At 41.0% G+C, this 23,053-nt stretch overlaps 1 protein-coding gene across 6 annotated transcripts in view; it reads right to left on the bottom strand.

Moving 5' to 3' along the window:
• The window catches only part of CNOT4 (CCR4-NOT transcription complex subunit 4), a 122,605-nt gene that overhangs the window by 61,101 nt on the left and 38,451 nt on the right, over positions 1-23,053 (bottom strand). For 5 of the 6 annotated variants that reach the window (XM_077831711.1, XM_077831723.1, XM_077831694.1 and 2 more), the window contains exon 2: positions 4,131-4,397. In XM_077831711.1, the coding sequence (XP_077687837.1) occupies positions 4,131-4,304 (174 nt within the window). In that variant the 5' untranslated portion in view covers positions 4,305-4,397. Of the gene's footprint in view, positions 1-893; positions 1,449-4,130; positions 4,398-23,053 lie in introns of those variants that run through there. The other variant, XM_077831704.1, reaches the window with a different exon arrangement.

Raw genomic sequence — 23,053 nt, forward strand, 5'->3', positions numbered from 1 at the left:
GATAAGAGGCACGGGAAAACAGATATACCTACAGTGGAGCACCCAAAGGGACACTACTCGAACGAGGAGACTTTTGCATCCCTTTGGGAAGCTCCAGATCACCTGCATGAGAATGTCATTCTCTGTAGAATGAAAGCAGTGTTTGTCCCAAGGAAGAGGTCTACCCTGGATAGCAACTGGTCAATCAGGCACCAGTGGGACTGGAAACCCTTGAATATAGCAACAGAGATCAAGTGTTTCAGTGGCATACAATCAAGCTAGCAAACATCCGCAAGACCACTGATGGATTTGAATAGCTGGGTTTCCTGAATTTCTGGAGCTATAGATGAACCCATGCGCACCTGATCAAGCCCAGGAATAAACTAACAAAAGTCTACCACTCCATGGTGACAAAAGCCTTATAAGATCATGGTGCATAGTTCCTAGATGTTTACTGGAGTGGGCGAGGGGAGAGTGATACAGCTACAGAGTGTGTGCAGAAAGGTGGTCAAGTATGCCTCTGAAAGGCTGAAAGCAAAGTGGAAGTACCTACTGAAAACAGTGAACAGTGTCGTGATATCCGCTTGTTGTATTCTATCCAATATTGTGAAAGCAAAGGAGGTGTTTGACAATGGACAGAGGTAGGCATGAGTCTTGGAGCAAAGAATGGAGGTGGACAAAGGTGTGCCACTAAACGTGTGACAATTATGAACATTGCCTGCAACAGGCATATGAACCAAATCAGAGTTGCTTTGTGCTCATATTCTGCTGTTGTAGGAATGCAAGGGGATCGATGCGCTTAATGCCTGAAGGCGGCATACTGAAATGTTAGCAGTTTAACTTAATATCACTGATTCTATAGTTGCTAGTGGGTTTGATACCATGAATTAATTAGTTTTTAATAAAAGTATTACCAGCATTTAGATGCTTTTGGACACAGAGGATATGGGGGTAGAAAAGCAGTGCTGTTTAAAGGTAATTCAAACTATGCCTGCTGAACTATTAACTGAGATTGATTTGCATAATTTATTTTATCACGAAACATGGAAGCCACCTTCAAAAATGTAGTTAATACATAACAAAAAACAGCAAGCCAGATTTTGTTTTATGCTGAAATGTGGACTAACTGTGCAAACTGCTATTGGCCCTGCATGTACTCTATCAAAAGTTCAAAACTTTGTTTTGAAGTCTTATTCTTTATCATGTTTTTCATAGCTCCTCACACACTCTTTGTCCTCTTGCATAAATTTCCCTTGGCATTTAAAGAGAAGTTGCATTTTTCTTCACACTTCAAATTTTTTCTTTCCATGTTTTTCTGAACGTTGTAAAAACAGATCTAGTTTTTGTTCCTTGCCAAGGGATCTGTCAAGCACTCTGCTTCTTGTATTCCCAAATGCATGGTCACATTCCTGCCATGTAATGGATATGCCAAACATTTCCCATTTGTTGCCTTGTTGCAGAAGTGGTCTCTGAAAAGAGAAATATGGAGTGAGTCAATATGCTTACGTCAATGAGCCTCTGCCTGCTGCCTCCCCAGGCCAGAACCTTTCCCTGCAGCAGCGAGAGAGGCTCCAGGAGTGGGACACTACATTGCTAAAAACAGCAGTGTAGATGGGAGAGGCACTGCTTGGGCACAGAGGCCATGTAAGGTATATGCCCTAAGTTTCTGGCACATATTCTGTTCATCTACACAGAGGTTTATACCTGTGCTGGTGAGGTGTGATGTGTAGTGAATGCACTCTATACCAGACCGTGCAGTGCACTTCGCCTTAGAATGATCACATGGCATGGCTCAGCTAGCAGGGTACTTCTGCCCTCAGAACTGATCCATGTAGGTGACTGGGGAAAGGTGATGATGGGCATTACGGGTGGGACTTCCAAAACTAGCAATATCCATAGGATGAGGGAATTAGAGGGCTGATGCACCAGGGGAACCAGAGAAGGCAGATGGGAAGAGAGGACTTCTATCTTCACATGATGCTACATCTTCATCCTGTTTCACACCCATATGAATGTTCATGTGAACCCAGAAAACTGCTCCCAAACCCCAACCATGCAAAAACCTGAGTTAAAAAACACAAACACATATACCTTGCACAGATATCCCTTCAGTCTCCAAAGGTGTCATCTTCCCAAACATGACTGCTTTTGCTGCAGCTACCATCTCAGAGTTTTGGACAGATGTTACTGGGATCTTGGCAGAGCCTCTGGCATTCCTGGATCCTGGTCTGCCCCACTAGTTTCAGAGAGCACCACGGGAGGTGGTGTTCTCTTATTTCCAGGTTCCTCAACAGCCCACGGGTGGGTGCCACAGTTCTGTCCAAAAGCATCTCATGCTCCAAAGATGGGAGAGTGCCAAGAACACGGTCTGGTTCATCATAAGGGCAGATTTTCCTCCCTGCCCTGGAATGGCTGTTGACATCCCCAGCCTTATTAACATTGCATCGCCAGTCCTTCTATTTTCTCCCAGCACTATTTTCCTGAGCAAATGATATCCAGCTCAGTAAGGCATTCAGACACCTAGTCATGAGCCAAAGTGTTCCAAATTACAGAGGTCAGCTGTAACGATCTCCTTAATCCAGACACTCACTAGTGCCCGGAAGTCTGCTGAGGAATACCTGGCAGCATGTTTCTACGGTGGCTTCTGAGACATGCTCCAAAACCAGTTTGCAAGCACACAGTAATCACAAAGGAGTGAATACTGGCAAGGAGTATTGTACAACAACATTTCGGGGGCATGAAGCAATATTTGTACAGGCAAAAAGAGTCCAGAAAGCTTGTCCTCAAGCCAGCAGAGTACAGAAGGTAAATCAGACAGACTCCATAAGCAGGTACTGTGGGACTGTAGCAGAAGGAATAATCATATCATTGGCATTATCACAATAGAATTTACTGTCGACAATGGCATTGCACTGGTGGAGACAGACTGTGACCGATGACACTGATTAGTCTTCCTTGTAGAAAGTCCAATCCAAAACAGTGAAGCTAGCTTCTGTGCACCACTGATTACACCTGTATGTCAATGTGTGGTGCTTTTCAGGCTTGCTAGAGTCTCCAAACAGTGATTAGCATGCCAAATTTCTTTACTGTAGACAAGGCCCAAAGGAGCAACATGGTAAGATGACTGAAGGTGCATATGGAAGAATGAGGCAGCAAGTGCACAGATGCAGGTGTAGCAAGGTTACTTAAGGCCTAGAAAGGGAGCTGGAATTGATACCATAAAAGAGACAAGATGCCAATGAAGGGATTCAGTGAGGACAGGGACATGCTTAGAACAGGGGAAAAAAGGGGGGACCTCTGTAGCTGGGTTTGGAGGAAAAAAGGTGAAAAGCAAGGAGACAAGAGGAAGTTATAATAATTAAAGGAGACATTACCAAGGATTTCTGAAGAGGTGTGTTGGGTGATGAAGGCAGAAGGAAGCAACAGATTTTAGCTGAGACTACATGAGGAGGAAAGAAAAGAGAAAAGTCAAAGATTCCAAGGTTGAGACCCTAGGAGACATGAAGGGCAGCAGACTTGAAGATCAGTTTTAGGGAGTTTAAAAAGAGAGAGAACCAAAATGTGTCAGGTAACTGGAGTTGTGACTGGATAGAATGGGCGAAGTCTAAGTATGGCACTCAAAGTACCTTGAGCATTTGGTAACAAAGATGCAAGAAACTAGACACCCGTCAAGCACTCTCACCAAGAGCTAATGGCTTATAAAGTGGGTGTCAATAAAAATGAAGAATAGCTCTGGCTCAACAAGTACAGCAAAAAGGGGTGCTTTATGAACTCCCACACAGCTGCACCACCATACCTTAACCCTCACTTGAAGCATATCCTGCTGTTCCAATCCTCGCCATCTATCCCTAAACAGATAGATCAGTGCATCACTATCCTGATTCCCAGATTTTTTATTTCTCCTTTAACTCTACCCACAGACCTCAGTCCTGACCTGCACCCTCCACTGCTATTCCACTTCTATCTATTCCGCAGAGACGACTACTGGTTGCATAATGATTTTCATATGTACAGATGGCATCCAGACAGTGAGACGCTCACACCAGATCTACACTGTCATTTGAAGCAAGGTTCCCTGATGTAAAGGAGTACTAACCAATGCAAGAACCTCAAGACATATGCAAGGTAAGCCGTTATTCCAGGATATTTACCTTTCTGCAAGCAGGACAAAGTCCATTCTCATCAGTGCGGATACGGTGCCAACAGAAGCGACAGATTTGGTAGCCACACGTGCAAGGGAAGAAGTTGATGTCATCAATCTCCAGGGGCTCCATGCAAAGAGGGCATTCCACAGGGTCTTCCTTCGCATCAGGGCTGCGAGACATCTTCACGTGTTTGCAGAGCAGCAAAAAAGTTTATAATAACTTAAGGGAGCAGAAAGGTCTGCACTGAAAATTAAAATGGAGCAACTTGAAGATCTGCAAGAAAATAAGACAAATGTGTCATTGAGTTAGTATTCAAGTTTATATTACAAAACCCATTTTAACAACACAGAAAACCCAAATGACAAATTTAGACTTTTGGTTGTATCTTTCAATTCTCCATAGCCTTTCCTCTCTCTCTACCCCCGTAGTCTTTCCTACATGAGTTATTCACTAAGTCCAACTTGGGCCTCTCGTTCTGCTTCTGAGTCACATGAGCTGTTGGAAAGGTGCTATTATTGGTGTTTCCCTACCTAGCAAGTCATTGCTCTGACTGTTGCTGGCCAAGTGTCCTTGCCCAACAAACCCTAGATTTGAGATTTTGCAGATGAGCACAAATACCTAAAAGGAATACATGGAGTACATGCAAACCTTCCTGGATACATTTAGGGAGTGTCTGAAGTCGATCTCGGAAAGTGGCAATGAAGTGAAAAAATGAACCTACTTGCTTTATAAAATATTTGCAGAGATTGGGAATTATTTCAAGCTCACTGGTTCAAATCCAGTCTCAGTCAGTAGGTTAAGAAACTTTTTTTAAGCACAGAAATTTAAGAAAAAAGCAGTAAAAGCTCTTTTCCTCAACCCTGACCTGAAGCAACTATGATAGAGGAATTCAGTGTGTGTCTATTGCATTCTCAGACACTGCTGAGAGTAGCTACAGCTGTCCATTAAGTTACAGCTGATGTGTACATAAGCCTGTTCACCGCAACTGATCAACCCACTTTCTGTAGGCTACCACTTTTTTTTCCTAGTGGCATCACTCTGGAGCTTTTCATCAGTGCCAAATTCACACTACCACTGGTACGCTGACAAAAAGCTATTATGGCATTTGCTTAATTACATTTTGCATAACTAATACTACAGCTAAGTTTTGAAAATGGCTTCTATGGTAACACCCATTTTCAGTGCTCAACTTCTTCCAGAAGGATAGCTTTTAGAAAAGATTTTCAATAATTGGTTTTTGCTCAAATGTAAAATTTATAAGCCTAGGGAAAAATCCTTTCATGCTGTGTGCATGCTGACGGAGAAGATGGATTAAGTTTTTCCTGCTAAAAATCTGATCAGGGAACTGTTACTTTTACATTTGAAACTTGGCAGGCAGACATTTTTAACATTGCTTGTGAGGATGGGGAGCAGGGCTCAACAGCCCTGGGGCTTACTTCCGGTTTATATCTTAAGCTCCTAAAGCTCATGCTTCAACCTGCTACTGGCAGGGACCAGGAAAATATTCCCCCAATGTGTTCTGGGAGGTATTTCCTCTTCTTCCTTCTGAATAACAGGGGCTAGAGATGATACACTGGTGAGGTGGGGCTCTGCTCTGCTCAGTACCACCTCATTCTCTCTCAGGTGCTTGGCTGGCTAGTTCTTGCTCACATACTCAGGGTCTAAATGATCACATTATGTGGGTCATGTAGGAATTTTCCCCCAGATCGGATTAGCAGTGATTTTAGGGGATGGGGGCAGGGCTGGCCTTCCTCTGCAGCACATGGGTGCAGGTCACATTTATCTCATTTAATCATTTTCCTGTCATTGCAGGGATCTTTAGCACCATCTAAGAGAAGTGTGGCTGGCCACCGTAAGAGAACTGGAAGGACCTACTGCCTGTATGAAGAGTATAGAGGAAACTTAAAATACATGACTGAGAGCAAATCCATAGTCCGCTCCCAGATCACCTGTCTGACGAGCAGGTCTGTCAGGTCCTCCCCCTCCCTAGATGGGAAAGGAGGCAAGGAGAGTTTTGATACCAATCCCTGGTTAGTCTGGTGAAAATGAGGGTCTTCAACTGTGTTCCCTGTAAGCTGCATGGTTGGGTGCTACCCAGCAGACATTCAAGTGCAGCCCAGTTGATTAGCAGAGTGCACACATCCGGCAGTGTGTGTTCAGGTGCCCCTCCCCCTGCTGCTTTGCAGCCACATTGCTCCATCCCACAGCTGCTCCCAGGACCCTCCTGCTGCCTGTGCAGAGCAGGGGGATGGGTGGCTGCTGATGTCAGGCTGTCCCCCCTCCCCCTGCCCACCATCTCCACAGAGCTGGGGAGCTCCACAGAGCTGGCTCAGGACTCTGAGCTGCTGCGGTCTGAGGTCTGAACAGTAAGTGCCTTTCTTAAAAAAAGAGACAGTGCATGGTTTTTAAGACTTCCCCAGCAGTCAGTCACTCACACACACCCCTTGCCCATGTACCCCATCTCCACAGAGCTGGGGAGGGGATGCAGGGCTCAGGACAGAGCAGGAGAGCTTTCCGTGAGTGCCTTAAAGAGACAGCACTCGGCATCTCTCAGAAACTTCCCCAGCAGCCAGCACACACACTGTCTCTGGGTCACAGAGTCTCTTTCACACTCACCTCCCAACACATACTTGTATTATTATTGTTACTTCTGGGTACTTCCTGCAATGCACATATATTCTCCATAATTTTATTCTTTCAAAGTGTATTATTTTAGTGTTTTGACTGGTCTATGCATTTCATACTTTTATTTCTCTTCACTTAAATTTAATTCTTTGAATAGTGAGTTCTAAAATGCCTAACCTGTCCTGGCTGGAGTAATTATCCCTATGGTAACTTTTAAAAAGTATACATTATATCTAGATTTTTTGTTTCTACTGGTGGCACACATCCGCACATACCTCTGTGCACATAAAATTTATTCCGCACAGGGATGGAAAAAATTAGATGGAACATTGGTCCTCAAGTACATGAAGTCAGGTGCAGTCCTGGTAAAAGTAGTAACTGTGTGTATTTAAGTGCCCACTACCTTTAGTGCTCACATAATGATGAGGTTAAAAGGAGCAGATGTATCAAAGGTACTATGTTTCTAGTTGGCATGCACCAATAATATTTCTGCTGTTCCCAGTTTCCCCCCCTTTCCTTCCTACTTGATCCCCTAGGAAGGTAAAAAGCAAAAAACTTACTAATGAAATTTAGGATATATAGTTAAAAATCAAATGTAAGAGTTAGGATTGCTACAACACAATTCTTTTATTAGTGGCAGTATTACAGTAGCACCCAAAGGCCCAAGCCAGATTCAGCGCCCTTCAGTAGTACATTCTGTACAAAACAATTACAAATAAACAAAAGAATCCCCATGCCTTGGAATTTGCCCTTATTTTAGGCATCTGTATTATGTTGTTTCTCTTGTTAAAAAGGACACCTTAATACATTGCTGTTGAAGGGTTTACTAAGCAAATGCATGCCATGTCAAGTTAACACTTCAGTTAAAACCTTAAAGTTTACATTTCCTGACATTAAATTTGCTAAAATTAAATACAGTTATTGCATTTGTATTTAACGATCAGTTTTGCTGGAAGTAGACTACCTAAACTGAGTAAGTGGTAGAATTAGTTTCTATCTAGGAAGTGCAGGGAGAATTGTATGGAGTTTCTTCAGATTACATTTAGTCAGATGTCTAAAAACAGGCCAGTAAGCAAACAATGTATTCTGTTGAACAGTCTACTCATTCCATTGCATGTTCAGCAAATCTAAGGCTATTGAAATGTGTCTGAATCAAGCAATGCCAATGCTAATGAAAGTAATTTTTTTTTAATGTTACACAATTTCAAAAGGATGCCAACATATTTAATAATTCTACTGACAACTGAAGTTGATATTTGGACCTTCTGCTAGAAAAAGTCACCAGTTCATGAAAAACATACCACTTATTAGCCAGTGCCTCAGACATGCAGACAGGCTCTCTAGCAAAACTGCAAAGTGATTAACATTTATGAGCTGTTTAAGTTAGCACTAAGAGTTCAGCAGCTGCTGGCAATAAAGCCAGTAGATTTCTGCATAGCCTGCCATAGGCCTGTTTTATATTCCAGCCAAGGGTAAAGAGCAGCTGTGTTCTGTGGTTTTGAAACTAAGAGAAAAGCAACATTTTTATTTATTCTGGAAAAGGTTATTTAAAGAAATTCCACCAAAGTTTGCAACGAAGATGCAGCACAGCTGGACACTACCTAGTACAGTCCTCCAGATTGTTGGATGTCTACATGAGAAAAGTAAATAGGCGAAATAGGAAACTAATTAATAGGCTGCTTGCCAGGGACCTTCAACCTGAAAGTTACACTTACCTGAAAACTGTGTGCCTACCATAGCTGAACACCCAAGATCCAAACAACTAGAAAAGGGAAAAAATTTCTCCATTTTTCAGTTTGTTTACTTGGTTCCCTTGACAGCTGTGTCTAGTCAGCTTCACTGTTCCATTGTAAAGTTAGGCTTGGAAGGATTAGATTTTTATTGGTAAAATGATGGTAAAAGTTGATTTCTCCATATACACAAACTGACAAAAATTATTTTCATTTATAATAATCAAAATTTACACACAGACAACGTAAGAAAAATGCTGCTTGACAACTTGAGAGTTTAAGGGCATAAGGATATTTACTTTACACATTTTGACACCAGATGTTGACAATTTGTGTTTAAATGATAAAGCTTTAACTTTTTGAATCTCAACATGCCATAAAATTGTCTGACTGCCCCTTTTTCCTGCAATTATGAAAATTTAAATAGCTAAAATAAAAAATGCTTAAACAAACCAATCTTATCAAAATTATAAAGAAAATTCTGTCAAGCCCGGAGAGTCCATTTTTTTAACAAAACAAAAAAACACCTCACAACACACCCACACCCAGGTTGTCAAGCAATTTAAAAAAATTCATTGCGATTAATTGCACTGTTAAACAATAGAATACCATTTATTTAAATATTTTTGGGTGTTTTCTCCATTTTCAAATATATTGATTTTAATTATAACACAGAATACAAAGTGTACAGTGTTCACTTTATATTTATTTTTGATCACATTTATTATGTAAAAACAAAATAGTATTTTTCAATTCACCTAATACAAATACTGTAGTGCAATCTCTATCATGAAAGTTGAACTTAATGTAGAATTATGTACAAAAACTGCATTCAAAAATAAAACAATGTAAAATTGTAGAGCCTGCAAGTCCACAAAGTCCTACTTCTTGTTCAGCCAATCACTCAAACAAGTTTGTTTACATTTGCAGGAGACAATGCTGCCCGCTTCTTATTTACAATGTCACCACAAAATGAGAACAGGCGTTCTCATGACACTGTTGTAGCCGGCACTGCAAAATATTTATGTGCCAGATGCGCTAAAGATTCGCATGTCCCTTCATGCTTCAACCACCATTCCAGGGGACATGCGTCAATGCTGATGACAGGTTCTGCTCGATAACAATCCAAAGCAGCATGGACCAGCGCATATTCATTTTCATTATCTGAGTGAGATGTCACCAGCAGAAGGTTGATTTTCTTTTTTGGTGGTTCAGGTTCTGTAGTTTCCACATTGGAGTGTTGCTCTTTTAAGACTTCTGAAAGAAAGCTCCACACCTTGTCCCTCTCAGATTTTGGAAGGCACTTCAGATTCTTAAACCTTGGGTTGAGTGTGGTAGCAATCATTAGAAATCCCACATTGATACCTTCTTCGCGTTTTGTGAAATCTGCAGTGAAAGTGTTCTTAAAATGAAGAACATGTGCTGGGTCATCATCCAAGACTGCTATAACATGAAATATATGACAAAATGCAGGTAAAACAGCAGGGGACATACAATTCTCCCCCAAGTAGTTCAGTCACAAATTTAATTAAAGCTTTTTTTTTTTTTCTTTTTTTTTTTTAAAAAGAGTGTCATCAGCATGGAAGCATGTCCTCTGGAATGGTGGCCAAAGCATGACGGGGCATACGAATGTTTAGCATATCTGGCATGTAAGTACCTTGCAATGAAAGGGCCATGCAAATGGCTGTTCTCACTTTCTGGTGACATTGTAAATAAGAAGCAGGCAGCATTATCTCCCGCAAATGTGAACAAACTGGTTTGTCTTAGCGATTGGCTGAACAAGAAGTAGGACTAAGTGAACTTGTAGGCTTTGAAGTTTTATATCACTGCAGTCAAAAAGAAAACAATGTAACAAAAAAAAAAAATCTGTCCTGAAAATGCAACTTACAAATGTAAAGAGATTGCACTACAGTATTTGAATGAGGTGAACTGAAAAATATTTCTTTTATCTATCATTTTTAGTACAAATATTTATAATAAAATTAGACACTTCATTTTCAATTACAATACAGACTACAAGACATATGAAAATACAGAAAAACATTTAATAAATTTCAATTGGTATTCTATTATTTAACAGTGCAATTAAAACTGCAATTGTGATTATTTTTTTCTTAATCACTTGAGTTAAATGTGATTGACAGCCCTAAAAAAACCCTTATAATAGCCACGCAGAAAAAAACTTAACGTTGGAAGAAAAAAATTCAGGGCATGCTACTGAAAGGATGTTCTATTGAAATTTGGATTTATTTGTTTGTTTATGTTAAGATAACTTGATTGTTTTGAAACTAGCTGACAGTCTCTCAAACCTTTTGTAACCAAACCCAAAACAAAGGCTAGTCTAGCATTTTGGGACAAAAACCGCCAAAACTTCAACGAAGAGTTTAGTGACTTCCAGGTATTTCTCTACTTGGGTAGAAGGCTTTGCCCAATTTTGGATTTAGTTGGAATACAGACCCTGCCACTCCTTTCCTCCTATTCTACTTGGGATTGGGGAAGAGGTGCAGCAGTGGTGTGCTATCTTCCATATTTAAGGTTTTCAAGGGGCAACCACCTCACTAACTCCCCTCAGCTCTTTATAGAGATGACAGCTTGTTACCCGATCTAGTTATTTCCTAAAGGGCACTGGCAAGAGGTAGGCTTGTTTCTCCACACCCAAAACCTTACATTTGCCAGAAGGGGGCAGTACTCTTGTTCTGCGGCTGCATGAGTGAACTGATTCTAAACATTCTTATGCAGAAAAGGGGCTAAATCCCCAGAATATTAGGGACTTTTGGGAAGAGGGAATAGAGAAGAGATAGTGTGCTTGTCATGTTCTAAGGCTCCAGTGGGAGCAGCAAACGGCCGTACTTGGTCAGACCTAAGGTCCATCTAGCCCAGTATCCAGCAGTGGCCAATGCCAGGTGTCCCAGAGGGAATGAACCGAACAGATAATCATCAAGTGATCCATCCCCTGTCGCTCATTCCCAGCTTCTGGCAAATAGAGGCTAGGGATACAATCCCTGCCCATCCTGGCTAATAGCCATTGATGGACCTATCCTCCATGAATTTATCTAGTTCTTTTTTAAACTTAGGAAGCAGACTAGCCAATAACTCCATCAAAATGAGGCTGAGGATAAATGAATAAAATACTAGCCTTCCAGAACACATCTGGCAACCAGGGGCCTCTAGAAGGGGAAGTGCAGGTGAGTTTCTGTTTATGTTTCACTGAATGCTTTAACATACCAGTAACTTGAAATGAAACAGGTCACAAAGTCTATGGACTGAACCTGCAGAAAAGATCTGCTGAAATGCATGCAAACAAACTAGGAGATTTTTACAAAGCCCTAATATGTTTTGAAACTCCAGTTCTGCATAGACTCAAATATGAGCGGGACTGTCCTGCCCAGCCCCTGAGCTCCTGCCAGGGAGGCTAGCCCCTGGCCCCTCCCCCACTGTCCCCCCTTCCCTGCAGCCATGCCGCCGCACGGGCAGCAAGGCTGCAAGCTCCTGCCACTCTGAGCAGCATGGTAAGGTGGGGGCAGCGGAAGGGTTGGGTAGGGGGCACCGGGCGGTAGTCAGGGGACAGGGGGCGGTTAGGGGTGGAGGGGTCCCAGGGGGCAGTGAGGGGACAGGGAGGGTTGGAGGAGGCAGAGGTTCTGGGGCAGTCAGGGGTCGGGAAGGGGGGGTTGGATAGGGCATGGGAGTCCCGGAGGACCTGTCGGGGGGGGGGGGGAGGGGGGTGCATAGGGGCCGGGGGGCAGTCAGGGGACGGAGGTTCTGAGCGGGGTAGTCAGGGGACGGGAAGTGGGAGGGGGCGGGAGCCAGGCTGTTTTGGGGGCACAGCCTTCCCTTCCCTGTCCTCCATATAGTTTTGCACCCCGATGTGGCCCTCGGGCCAAAAAGTTTGCCCATCCCTGGACTCAACGGACCATTCCACTGGAAATCTCCATTTTCACTCCATTGTGACTATCAATTCTCTTTCAAGCTTATGGACATAAGTGCTCATTTATGTGCATATGTAACTAGGGGAGAAGATGTTCTAGATTTGATTCTCACAAATAGGGAAGAACTGGTAGAGAATTTGAAGGTGGAAGGCAGCTTGGGTGAAAGTGATCAGGAAATGATGAGTTGATGATTCTAAATAATAGTAGGAGGGAAAACAGCAGAATAAAGAAAGATAATATACTTCAAGAAGGCAGACTTTAGCAAACTCACTGAACCGGTAGGTAAGATCCCATAGGAAGCAAGTCTATGGGGGAAAAAACCTCAGGGAGAGTTGGCAGTTTTTTAAAGAGCAAACTATCCCAATGTGCAAGAAAGGCTGTATGATAAGAGGCCAACCTGGCTTAACCAATACAACTTCAACCTCCTGCAACTCAGAAGAGTCGCACAAAAAGTGGAAACTAGGTCAAAATACAAAAGATGAATATAAACAAAAAAACACCACAAGCATGTAGAGACAAAATTAGAAAGGCCAAATCACAAAACAAGATTAAACTAGCTAGGGACATAAAGAGTTACAAGAAAACATTTTACAAATATATGAGAAGCAAGAAGAAAACAAGGACAGGGTAGTCCCATTACTCAATAAGGAGAGAAAGACAATACCAGAAAATGCAGCAATAGCTAAAGTGTCAGATGCCCTTTTTGTTTCCGTTTTCACCAAAAAAAGTGAAGAGATTGGATAACTAACAGTGAATATCAGTGTAAATGAGGTAGGAACTGAGGCTAAAACAGGAGAAGAACAAGTTAAAAATTAACTTAGATAAGTTAGAGGTCTTCAATTTGGCAGGGCCTGATGAAATACAGGCAGTTCCTTAAGTATTCATGGATGAAGAGTCTCTGAACCATTAGAGATTATCTCTGAGAACTCATGAAGGATGGGAGAGATCCCAGAGGACTGTAAAATGACAAAATGCAGTACCTATCTATAAAAAGGAAATAAGGACAACTGAGGGAATTATAAACGGTGAGTTTAACCTCAGTACCCTAAAAGATAATGGAGCAAACAATTTAAACCATCTAGAAGAAAATAAGGTGATACATAACACTCAACATGGATTGTCAAGAACAAATTATGTCAAACCAACCTAATACAACCTTTCTTTGACAGGGTAACAAGCCTCATGATTAGGGGGAAGCAGCAGATATCAGGTATCTCAACTTCGGTAAGGCTTTTGATAGTTTCACATGACCTTTTCATAAGCAAACTAGAGATATAACTTAGACAAACCTACTATAAGGTGGGTGACACAACTGGTTAGAAAACCCACACTCAGTAGTATTGAGTGGGGTGCCACAAGGATCTGTCCTGAGACTGGTTCTATTTAATATCTTCATAAATGATTTGGATAATGACAGAGTGTACACTTATAAAATTTGTGGGTGAGATCAAGCCGGGAGGGGTTGCAAGCACTTTGGAGGACAGGATCAGAAATCCTAATTATCTTGACAAACTGGAGAAATGGTTTGAAATAGGATGAAATTCAATAAAGAAAACGGCAAAGTACTACACTTACGAAGGAATAATTAATTGCTCAAATGGGGAAATGACTGCCTAGGAAAGAGTACTGCAGAAAAGGATCTGGGGGGTTACAGTGGATCACCAATTAAATGAGTCAACAATGTAATACGTTGCAAAAATATGTAAACACCATTCTGGGATGTATTAGGAATGTTGTAAGCAAGACATGAGAAATAATTCTTCCACTCTACTCAGCACTGATAAGGCCTCAATTAGAGTAATGTGTCCAGTTCTGGGCCCTACTCTACAGGAAACATGGACAAATTGGAGAAAGTCCAGAGAAGAGTAACAAAATTGACTACAGGTCTAGAAAACATGACCTACGAGAAAGTCTGGAAAAATTGGATTTGCTTTGTCTGAAGAAGAGAAGACAGAGGGGGACATGATAAACAGTCTAAGTAAATTTAAGTCTGTTATAAAGAGGAGGGTGATAAATTATTCTCTTTACCACGGAGGACAGCACAAGTAATAAGGGGCTTAATTTACAGCAAAGGAGATTTAGGTTAGACATTAGGAAACACTTCTTAACAGTAAGGGCAGCTAAGCATTGCAACAAGTTACCTAGAAGGAGCCTGTGAAATCTCTGTCATTGTCTAACCTGTTCTTAGATGAGTCTAAACACCTATCAAAGATGGCCTAAATAATAAATAGCCCTGCCTCAGTGCAGGGGGATGGGCTAGTTGACCAATCTAGGTCCCTTCCAGGCCTACATTTCAGTGATTTTATTATTTCACTTTTGGACATGGCCAGATTTTTTGGTGGTAGCAGGGAAGGAGGAATCCCAGGCTTGTTCATCAGTTGAGGCCCCAATATTTAATTTTGTATGTGTTCAAGAACAAATTGTACATACTACAAATATTTCAAAATGAGAGCCAATGTTTAACTTCAAATACTATGCTAATTACTTTTTTCTGCAACTCTATTTTCCTTATTTTGGATCCTTAAAGAGAAGGGCTTCTTATATAAATCTATCTTGAGGATTTCGGATGTCAGCCTCCTCAGGAGTTCAAGGAGGAAATGGATGGGAACACTGTGGTAACAGTCTATGGTGCTGAAACTGCTCCCAGACAACTGGTTTACCACACAGCATTCACAAATGAATACTGAACCAGGAGAAAAATGCCAATACCAGAAACAAAAGAAGTTTCCCCACACATCTACTAACAAACGCTGATAAAAATAAAGGCTCCAAACAGAAACTGGCTACTGTTCTTTGGTGAGCATCCCAACATGCCTGTTTCACTTCCTGGTTTTAGCGAAGTGGCAATGATATCCTCATCGAGTCACTCTTTAGGCCTGTTTGAGATGACCTCACTGGTGTTGACCCTTGCCTCCCAAATGACACACTATTGGAACTTGTCCTTCCCCAACTTAACCTATCACTACAGAAATCATTAGGGGATGAAGCTTCACTTTTGCTTTTCCTGAATACAAACAGAGGCACCACACTCTGTCCTAGTTGATGAGACGTGAAGGGAACTTCCCATTCTCTCCCCTTGCCGACCATTCCTGCTCACTGGTCTTCCGATTACCCTTAACTTTTTGAAACAAAACAGATACTTAATCCTCTACTCACTGGAAGGGTGAAGAGATCACCTCTCCCAATTACCCCATCCCTATAACAAATCAAGGCATTTTGCTTCTATGGCTCATAGCATTCAAGCAGCAGTGATTTACACAACAATCTGGTCAGTGACACTGCTAATCGGAAGGTTGTGGTTTGCTGCAGTAAAAGTGATCATGCCTTTTCAAATTTTACTTTATTGTTGCTGACTGATAGCAAAATTCCCTACTGGTGAGCAGGAAGGGGCCTTTCAAACATCCAGCTTTATTTTAATTTGTTCAGTGAATGACAAGAGAAGGGGGTTTATTTACTATTTCTTTTCTGCTACCAATCTAGTTAACTTTTAAAGTAAATCATATTGGTAGTTGAAAAGTTCACATAATTCCTACCCTAAAATTAGGCAATTTGCTTCTCCCCCAGTCTTCATTCTGGAAGAACAGATTGCTGTAATATGGTCTACATTAACAACTTGATCACAATACAACCATTGCACAAGTGTCAGAGTTAAAGGGATGGACACTGTAAGGTTAGCAAGATTCACTGAGAATCAAGTAGGCATCTCAGTATCCCCCAGTACCAGGCAATATTCACTAGCAACTGAAACAGGCAAAATGAAAGCCACAAGATAGTCAGCACAATGCTCCTGAATAGAGATCTCTATATAAAGTTGAAGAATTAATAGAATGGCCTCAAGGCATCTTGCTAGCCAAAATAGAGGTGTCAGATGGCCAACTGCTGAATCAGAGGTGACATGATCACTGTTTACAGACCTAGCATTCAGCAGAACTATTTTAAGATAGCTATGTGATAAAAGAAAAGTTATGTACACAGAATTAATCTTCTCCCCTTCATTAATCAAAGCAAAAGTTGGCCACCACATAAATTTTTATGTACGCTTAGAGAATAAGCCATTATGCACAGCTAGATAACAGCACACACCATACATAACGCACATAATTTGAAATAAACGTGTTGAGATTATGTATTCTCAAGGAATTGATTCACTGCGTCCCATGGACAGTATCAAGACCTCCATTAATAAACTTTACAGGCTAGGAACAAAAGATTGACCACTTGTCCACAAGCAGCTAAGACTTCAGGTCTTGTTCAACATGGAAATGTGCTTGCCCCAGTATTCAGGCTGTATTATTCTCTCAATTGAAGTGAAATAGTGTTGTGAGTACACCTAAAGGAATTTTACTGCATTCTTCTTCGTTTGAACTACATTGGCAGAATTTCTAATTTTTACTTTCTTGTGTGTGTGTGTCAATTTACTTGCTTTTCACATTTAATTTCATCATCACTATTTAATTAAAGTTAAAATGCCTCTCAGCGCCAACAAGAGGGACAGAAATTAGATTATATAGTTTAAAATTCAAGTTTTTAAGAAATCCAATATCTAAATATCATTATAATGTCCACCTGGTTTGAAATCTAGATCAGATCATACAGTAACACAGGTTTAATCTTCCCCTAGGGCTGCCTGCTGTTAAACGGTCACAGGGATGATTCCACTAAGACATTTTGTTTCTGGTCCCTTTTCCAAGCCAGTAATAATTGTTTGACAGGGTTGGACCACTGTACTTGGACCACTCTACTTATCTTTATTAAGCCTTAGCATATATTTTGCTGCACATGTGTGTGCAGGCTCATCTGGATTGATTTCCCTGTGGAAGACCCACATTCTATCACTGCAGTGCTCAAGGACAGTGGTTTTCAACCTGTTTTCATTTGAGAACCCCCAAAAAATTTTGAATGGAAGTGCGGACCCGTTTGGAAATCTTAGACACAGTCCATGGACCCCCAGGGGTCTGTGGACCACAGGTTGAAAACCACTGATATAGGACAATTACACCAATATTTCCACCAAAACCAATTCATTCTGAAAAGCAGATGGCATAGTGGTTAACAGCTTTGTTAAACATGCATGTCCAGTAATTTGTTGTGGATAATACAGTATTTAATTGTAAAGACAGTCACTGATATAGGGCACTCAACATCTGTTTAAAGTAGTCCAGCAGACTGTCAGTTTCTGCATTACCATAATTGGCCAATATTTTTTAGTCACTAAGCCATGATGGCAACACAGATTCTGTGGAAATGGTGGTCACTTTGGCCTGGTGAATCTGGCATCCTTATGTTCAGCAGCAGCTTCAAACATCAAAAGGTTCAAACTTTGTACCTTTGCCTTTAAACTCAAAAACATGTACCTGTTCAAGGGTGCCATACCTAGTAAGGATTTAGACATAAGGGCCAAGACAGGCTTTCATTGCTCCGAGTTCCAACATAGCCTTTTTTTTTAGATTGTGCAATGCCTCTAACAAGAGATCCTCTCCTTGAAGAGGGAAACAAACTTCAGCCCTAACAGCAGTTAAGATCATGAAATGATGTGCGCTCAAGTTTGTTTGCCTTAAGACCATCCCTACCTGAGGCAGCATCAGCCCCTAAGCTCAATTTCTACAGTACATATGTTTTAAATTGCTGACAGTCAAGTAACTTTTTGCTATTATCACCCTCAGTAGTCTGGCCAGACTAGCAACCCAACATACTCTGAAATATATTGTAGCTATCCACTACGTAACAGCTGTGTTAGTCTGTATTCGCAAAAAGAAAAGGAGGACTTGTGGCACCTTTGAGACTAACCAATTTATTTGAGCATGAGCTTTCGTGAGCTACAGCTCATGCTCAAATAAATTGGTTAGTCTCTAAGGTGCCACAAGTACTAGCTACGATATAGTTTACCATTACCTCAAACACATCAGTAAGCTGGAGCAACTGAATTCAGGCCAGTTCTGAATTAGGTTCTTTTCCCTTAATCCTTACAACCCCTAAAGTTGTTCTTATTCCACACAATACCAAGTTTCCCAGCTTCCATGTGTATTATGGATGTTGAGTACTAGGTTTCTCTTCCTACACAAACCTCATGTACAGTGACTCTTGATCAGCTGCAGCCCAGTCAGTGGAATCTTCTGCAAGCACAATAAAATGTAGCTATCTGTATACATTTGTGCCATTTACCTAAGAGGTTCTGAAATTGCTTCCATAAAGTCTCACTTTGTGAATGGTAATATCATTTGATCAAAGATTGTCATTTTCGACCTGTAAATTGGAGCATTTCAAAAATCTCTCAAATCCAAGTCATGTTTAGTGACTAAATCATGTTAAGGTGGAAAAATATATGGATTTCATGTTCTACTTAGTGGAGCAATTAAGCAATAGGAACTTTGACAGTGATATTTGCTATTTCTATGCATTTAACATGAACAGTCCTCTAATCTGCACGTTAAAAAAAATCAGTTCTAAATGTTTTACACTTGACAACCATCAGGCAGTTGATGACCTGAGACCACTGCACATCATACTAGCCAAAACTCTGTCACTTTCTTTATATACTGGAATTGGAAAAGGTTCAGAAAAGGGCAACAAAAACAATTTGGGGTATGGAATGGCTTCCATATGAGGGGAGATTAAAAAAACTGGGACTTTTCAGGTTGGAAAAGAGACAACTAAGGGAGAATATGATAGAGGTCTATAAAATCATGACAGGTGTGGAGAAAGTAAATAAGTGTTATTTACTTCTTCTCCTAATACAAGAACCAAGGGTCACCAAAAGAAATTATTAGGCAGCAGGTTTAAAACTAAAGGAAGTATTTTTTCCACACAATGCACAGTTAACCTGTGGAACTCCCTTGCCAGAGGATGCCGTGAAGGCCAAAACTATAACAGGATTCAAAAAAGAACTAGATAAGTTTATGGAGGATAAGTCTATCAATGGCTATTAGCCAGTACGGGCAGGGATGGTGTCCCTAGCCTCTGTTTGCCAGATGAATCACTTGATGTTTGCTTGTTCTGTTCATTCCCTCTGCGGTGCCTGGCATTGGCCACTGTTGGGGAACAGGATGCTGGGCTGGATGGACCTTTGGTTTGACCCAGTGTGGCTGTTCTTATGTACTCCCCCATCTGTCTGGATCCATCTGTTCCCTGTTTTATATTTACAGATAGTAAGCTCTTTGGAGCATGGAGTATTTTGTTGCTGTTTGTATAGCATATAGCACAACACAGTCCTCATCTATGACTTGGACTCGTATGTTTACAAAGCCCACGGCAACGAGCCACCCAGCCCAGGCTGATAAACTCAGGGTAGCCAGGCTTGCACTATTGCTCTAAAAAATAGCTGTGTGGAAAGTCCTTTGAGTTTTCATCTCAGGCTCTGAAACCCTACTCCCTCCTTAGGCATCAGAGCCCAAGTTGCAACCTCAAAGCGCTGTCTACACAGATGTTTTTACAGAACTAGCGCAAACCCAGCTAGCCTAAGTCTGTGAACCTGGGCTGGGAGGCTCACTGCCACAGACTATGTAGACATACCTTTAGGACTGCTATAATAAGTATAGTAGGGTTGCCTGTATCAGAAAGCTTCTCGGGCTTACTACAATTAATACACAACTTTTCATCTTTCTGACCTGAGGCTCATGAACATGGAGCTTTCCATGAATTCTGGAAAGTAAATTTAACATCTAAATTTCTCTTACCACATGTGTGTTTTACACTTATATGACTCAGAACCCTCAGTGTTCTTGGTTGAGTCAAGTAGATTTTTTTTTTTTTTTAAAAAGAACCCCAACTGGGTATTTTGAGGTGTTCCACGCATTTCAATAAAAACCCAAACAATGCTGTGTGCATATCATTTTTAGTTTGTTTTTTAAAATGTTTTTTAAAATTTTAAAATCATTAAAGACTAATTTGCAAATTAAGCTTTGGTGCTAGGCAGCACCACCCTATTTTGCAGTTACAAGACTAAATGTTAGAGAAAGGTCATCTCCCTATTCAAAATATTAAATCACGTTTTGCTGAAATAATAATCAAACTGAAGTTTATGTTACTGCACAGGCAACTGTCTCATTTGGAAACCTGATACTAGCCTGTCAAAAGATGGTATTTGAACTACTAAAGAGCCCAGAGCAATTGCTCTCCTCCCAAAAGACCTCTGATCAAAGTACTATGCACTTCTCTAGAAATACTGCACCAGTGTAACTAAATTGATTTTGAATCAACTGACAGTGGTGCAAACTCAAGACACACTTAATTCTGCTTAAAATTGGTTTAGCTTAATTCAGTACCTTACCAATACAAGCTAAATTGATATAAGAAGGTTAAGACTGTTTAAGTGCATCTTCTTTAGGTGTTTGCAATGATTTAGAGAGGTTTAAAATCCAATTACATGAGCCCAGTTTTTCCAACGTAGACAAGCCCCAGTACATTCCAACCAAGGCTCTGACTCGAGACATGTTCAGCAGTGCATTTCTCATCCTCTCTCTCCTTCTCCCAAGGTATTACATGTGTGGCTTACACCAAGTAGGCCCCTCTGACTAGCAGCTAGCTCATTCTCCTCTCCTCACCCAAGTCAGTTCAGTTCTTTATTCCTCTACCACTCTCCCCTCTGACTGGCATCTCAATGTTGCTGAGTCAGATGCCACTCAGCATATTCCCAACACATCCAGCAGGCAGGAAACCCAACTTTTAGGTGTGCAAGGCTTCTGCATATTAGGGTTTTCATTCAGCCTGCTTCCTTCTTTCAATGAAGGGGAGGCATGAGAACATGTGATTGTAACAAAGACATCTCGTAGACTAGTTTATCTCTAGACTTCTAATGTAGCCAATATTTCTATATTCAGTTCTAGACAGCATTTAGTTCTGAAGAGAGCTGTATTTTGCACAGAAAGCCAACCTAGAAATTCACAAAGTGAAGCACTTTACCCCATGTAGAGATGTGGGACTGTAAAATTTAAACATAGTTGGCATTTTAGAGCCACCTACCAGCAGCCATCATTTTATCCAATAATCAATCTGACAGTGGGACTTTTGTTTACTCTCTGAATCCAGTTGAAATAGTTCCCATAAAACAAATCTTACACTTGGGATTATTCCAGATACCCAAGCACAAGGAGTCACTTCACCACTGAAATGCACTGCAACATGGAACATAGCAACACAACTATGAATGTTATTAGAAAGTAGTTAACAAAGCATGTAACCAATTACTTAAGTGAAATTCAGTTTTTACATAAGGTAATAGTTTGAGGTTTAAGTTAAGAATTTTAATTTTCATGATACTGCAATGAGCAGGATTGGCAGTGGTCTTCGAAATCACATAAAACCACTCAGTCCTGTTGCAGCCCATAAATAGCATAACAAAGTGCAGTACACATGCAGTACACAGATTCCCATGTTAGTTTTGGGGGGGGGGAGGGGAGAGAGACCTATGGTCTTTCCTGAATGAACTTGGAGAACCTTCAATTCCAGAAGACTTCCCTCAATCTGCTCCCTATATATATTTTTAGCATCAAGTTAGATAACAGTCTTCCTCTAAACTGTAAGTATCCTCTGTTACATGCCTCTGAGTCAGTCATTGCATACTGCACTTTCTGAATATGGTGCAATTAACAAAAACAATATATTAAGGTGCATTACATAACAAGTTTTTTATTTAGTTACATGAAACGGACAGTATTCATATCTCAAGTAGCTTAATATACCTGGACACTATGTTCTGTTCTTAGGACAATGACCACTAACAGACTACATAAATCCTGTAGAAGATGTGCAGCGGGTACTGTCCCTAACACATTAATGATTAGAGAGTTTTGTTTACCAGTGCCCCAGAAACATTCAACTCCTTATGGAAAGCGACATCCATTGTCCAGAGGCAAGCAGAAGCCTTCCCATAGCAAGTGGGTGGGTGAATGGGCTATGGCAGAAGCTCCTGAACTGGCCAGTAGAGAATTGTGCTGGTAATCAATTGGAAGTTAGCTGGAATGAAGAGCCAGAATCCTGTGACCAGCTGTTAAATGCATTAAATCAGCTAAACACAATACTTTAACAACTGTAGTTTCCACAGGGATGCTACAGAACCATGCAAGGTGAAGGAGATAGTCCACATGACAGTATTAAAATGTAGTCCACACTAAGAGGGTAAAATTGGGAAACCCTGGTCCAAGGCATTAATTTCTGAAGAAGCTAAGCATTTAAAGTAAGTTTCTAGCCCTTATATAGAAGTAAATATAACCTTCCAAATGTGAGCCACTGCAGTGATGCTTCTGTTACTGTAAATTTTTTCTAAGAAACAAGGAAGTGTGACAAAAAAACACCAGGTCAGTTTCAATATTACTATTCAGAATCCCATGGACATCAGTGAAACCAAGAACTGAGTCAGCTTAAACACTAATGCTGCACTTCAAAAACCGGACAAGGGAGTGGAGATAGTAAAAGGGGAGGGAAGAGCCTACCAACGGAGACAGGGAAGAGGATGTACAGAAGTGTAGTGAGGAGCCCCACAGTTCCACCTTTGCAGCATCCAGGAGTCAGAGAAAGGGTAAAATGAGATATCACACTGCATCAGTCAAGAGTTTGAGGTAAGGAATACATTGTTTTTCAGTCTCGCAGGGTTACTTCTTGACATTCCAAAATGTAAGAGGGCCCAAGGGGAAAAAAGAACTTGCACAATTTG

This window comes from Eretmochelys imbricata, chromosome 1 (assembly GCF_965152235.1).
Source record: "Eretmochelys imbricata isolate rEreImb1 chromosome 1, rEreImb1.hap1, whole genome shotgun sequence".
Taxonomy (NCBI): Eukaryota; Metazoa; Chordata; order Testudines; family Cheloniidae; genus Eretmochelys; species Eretmochelys imbricata.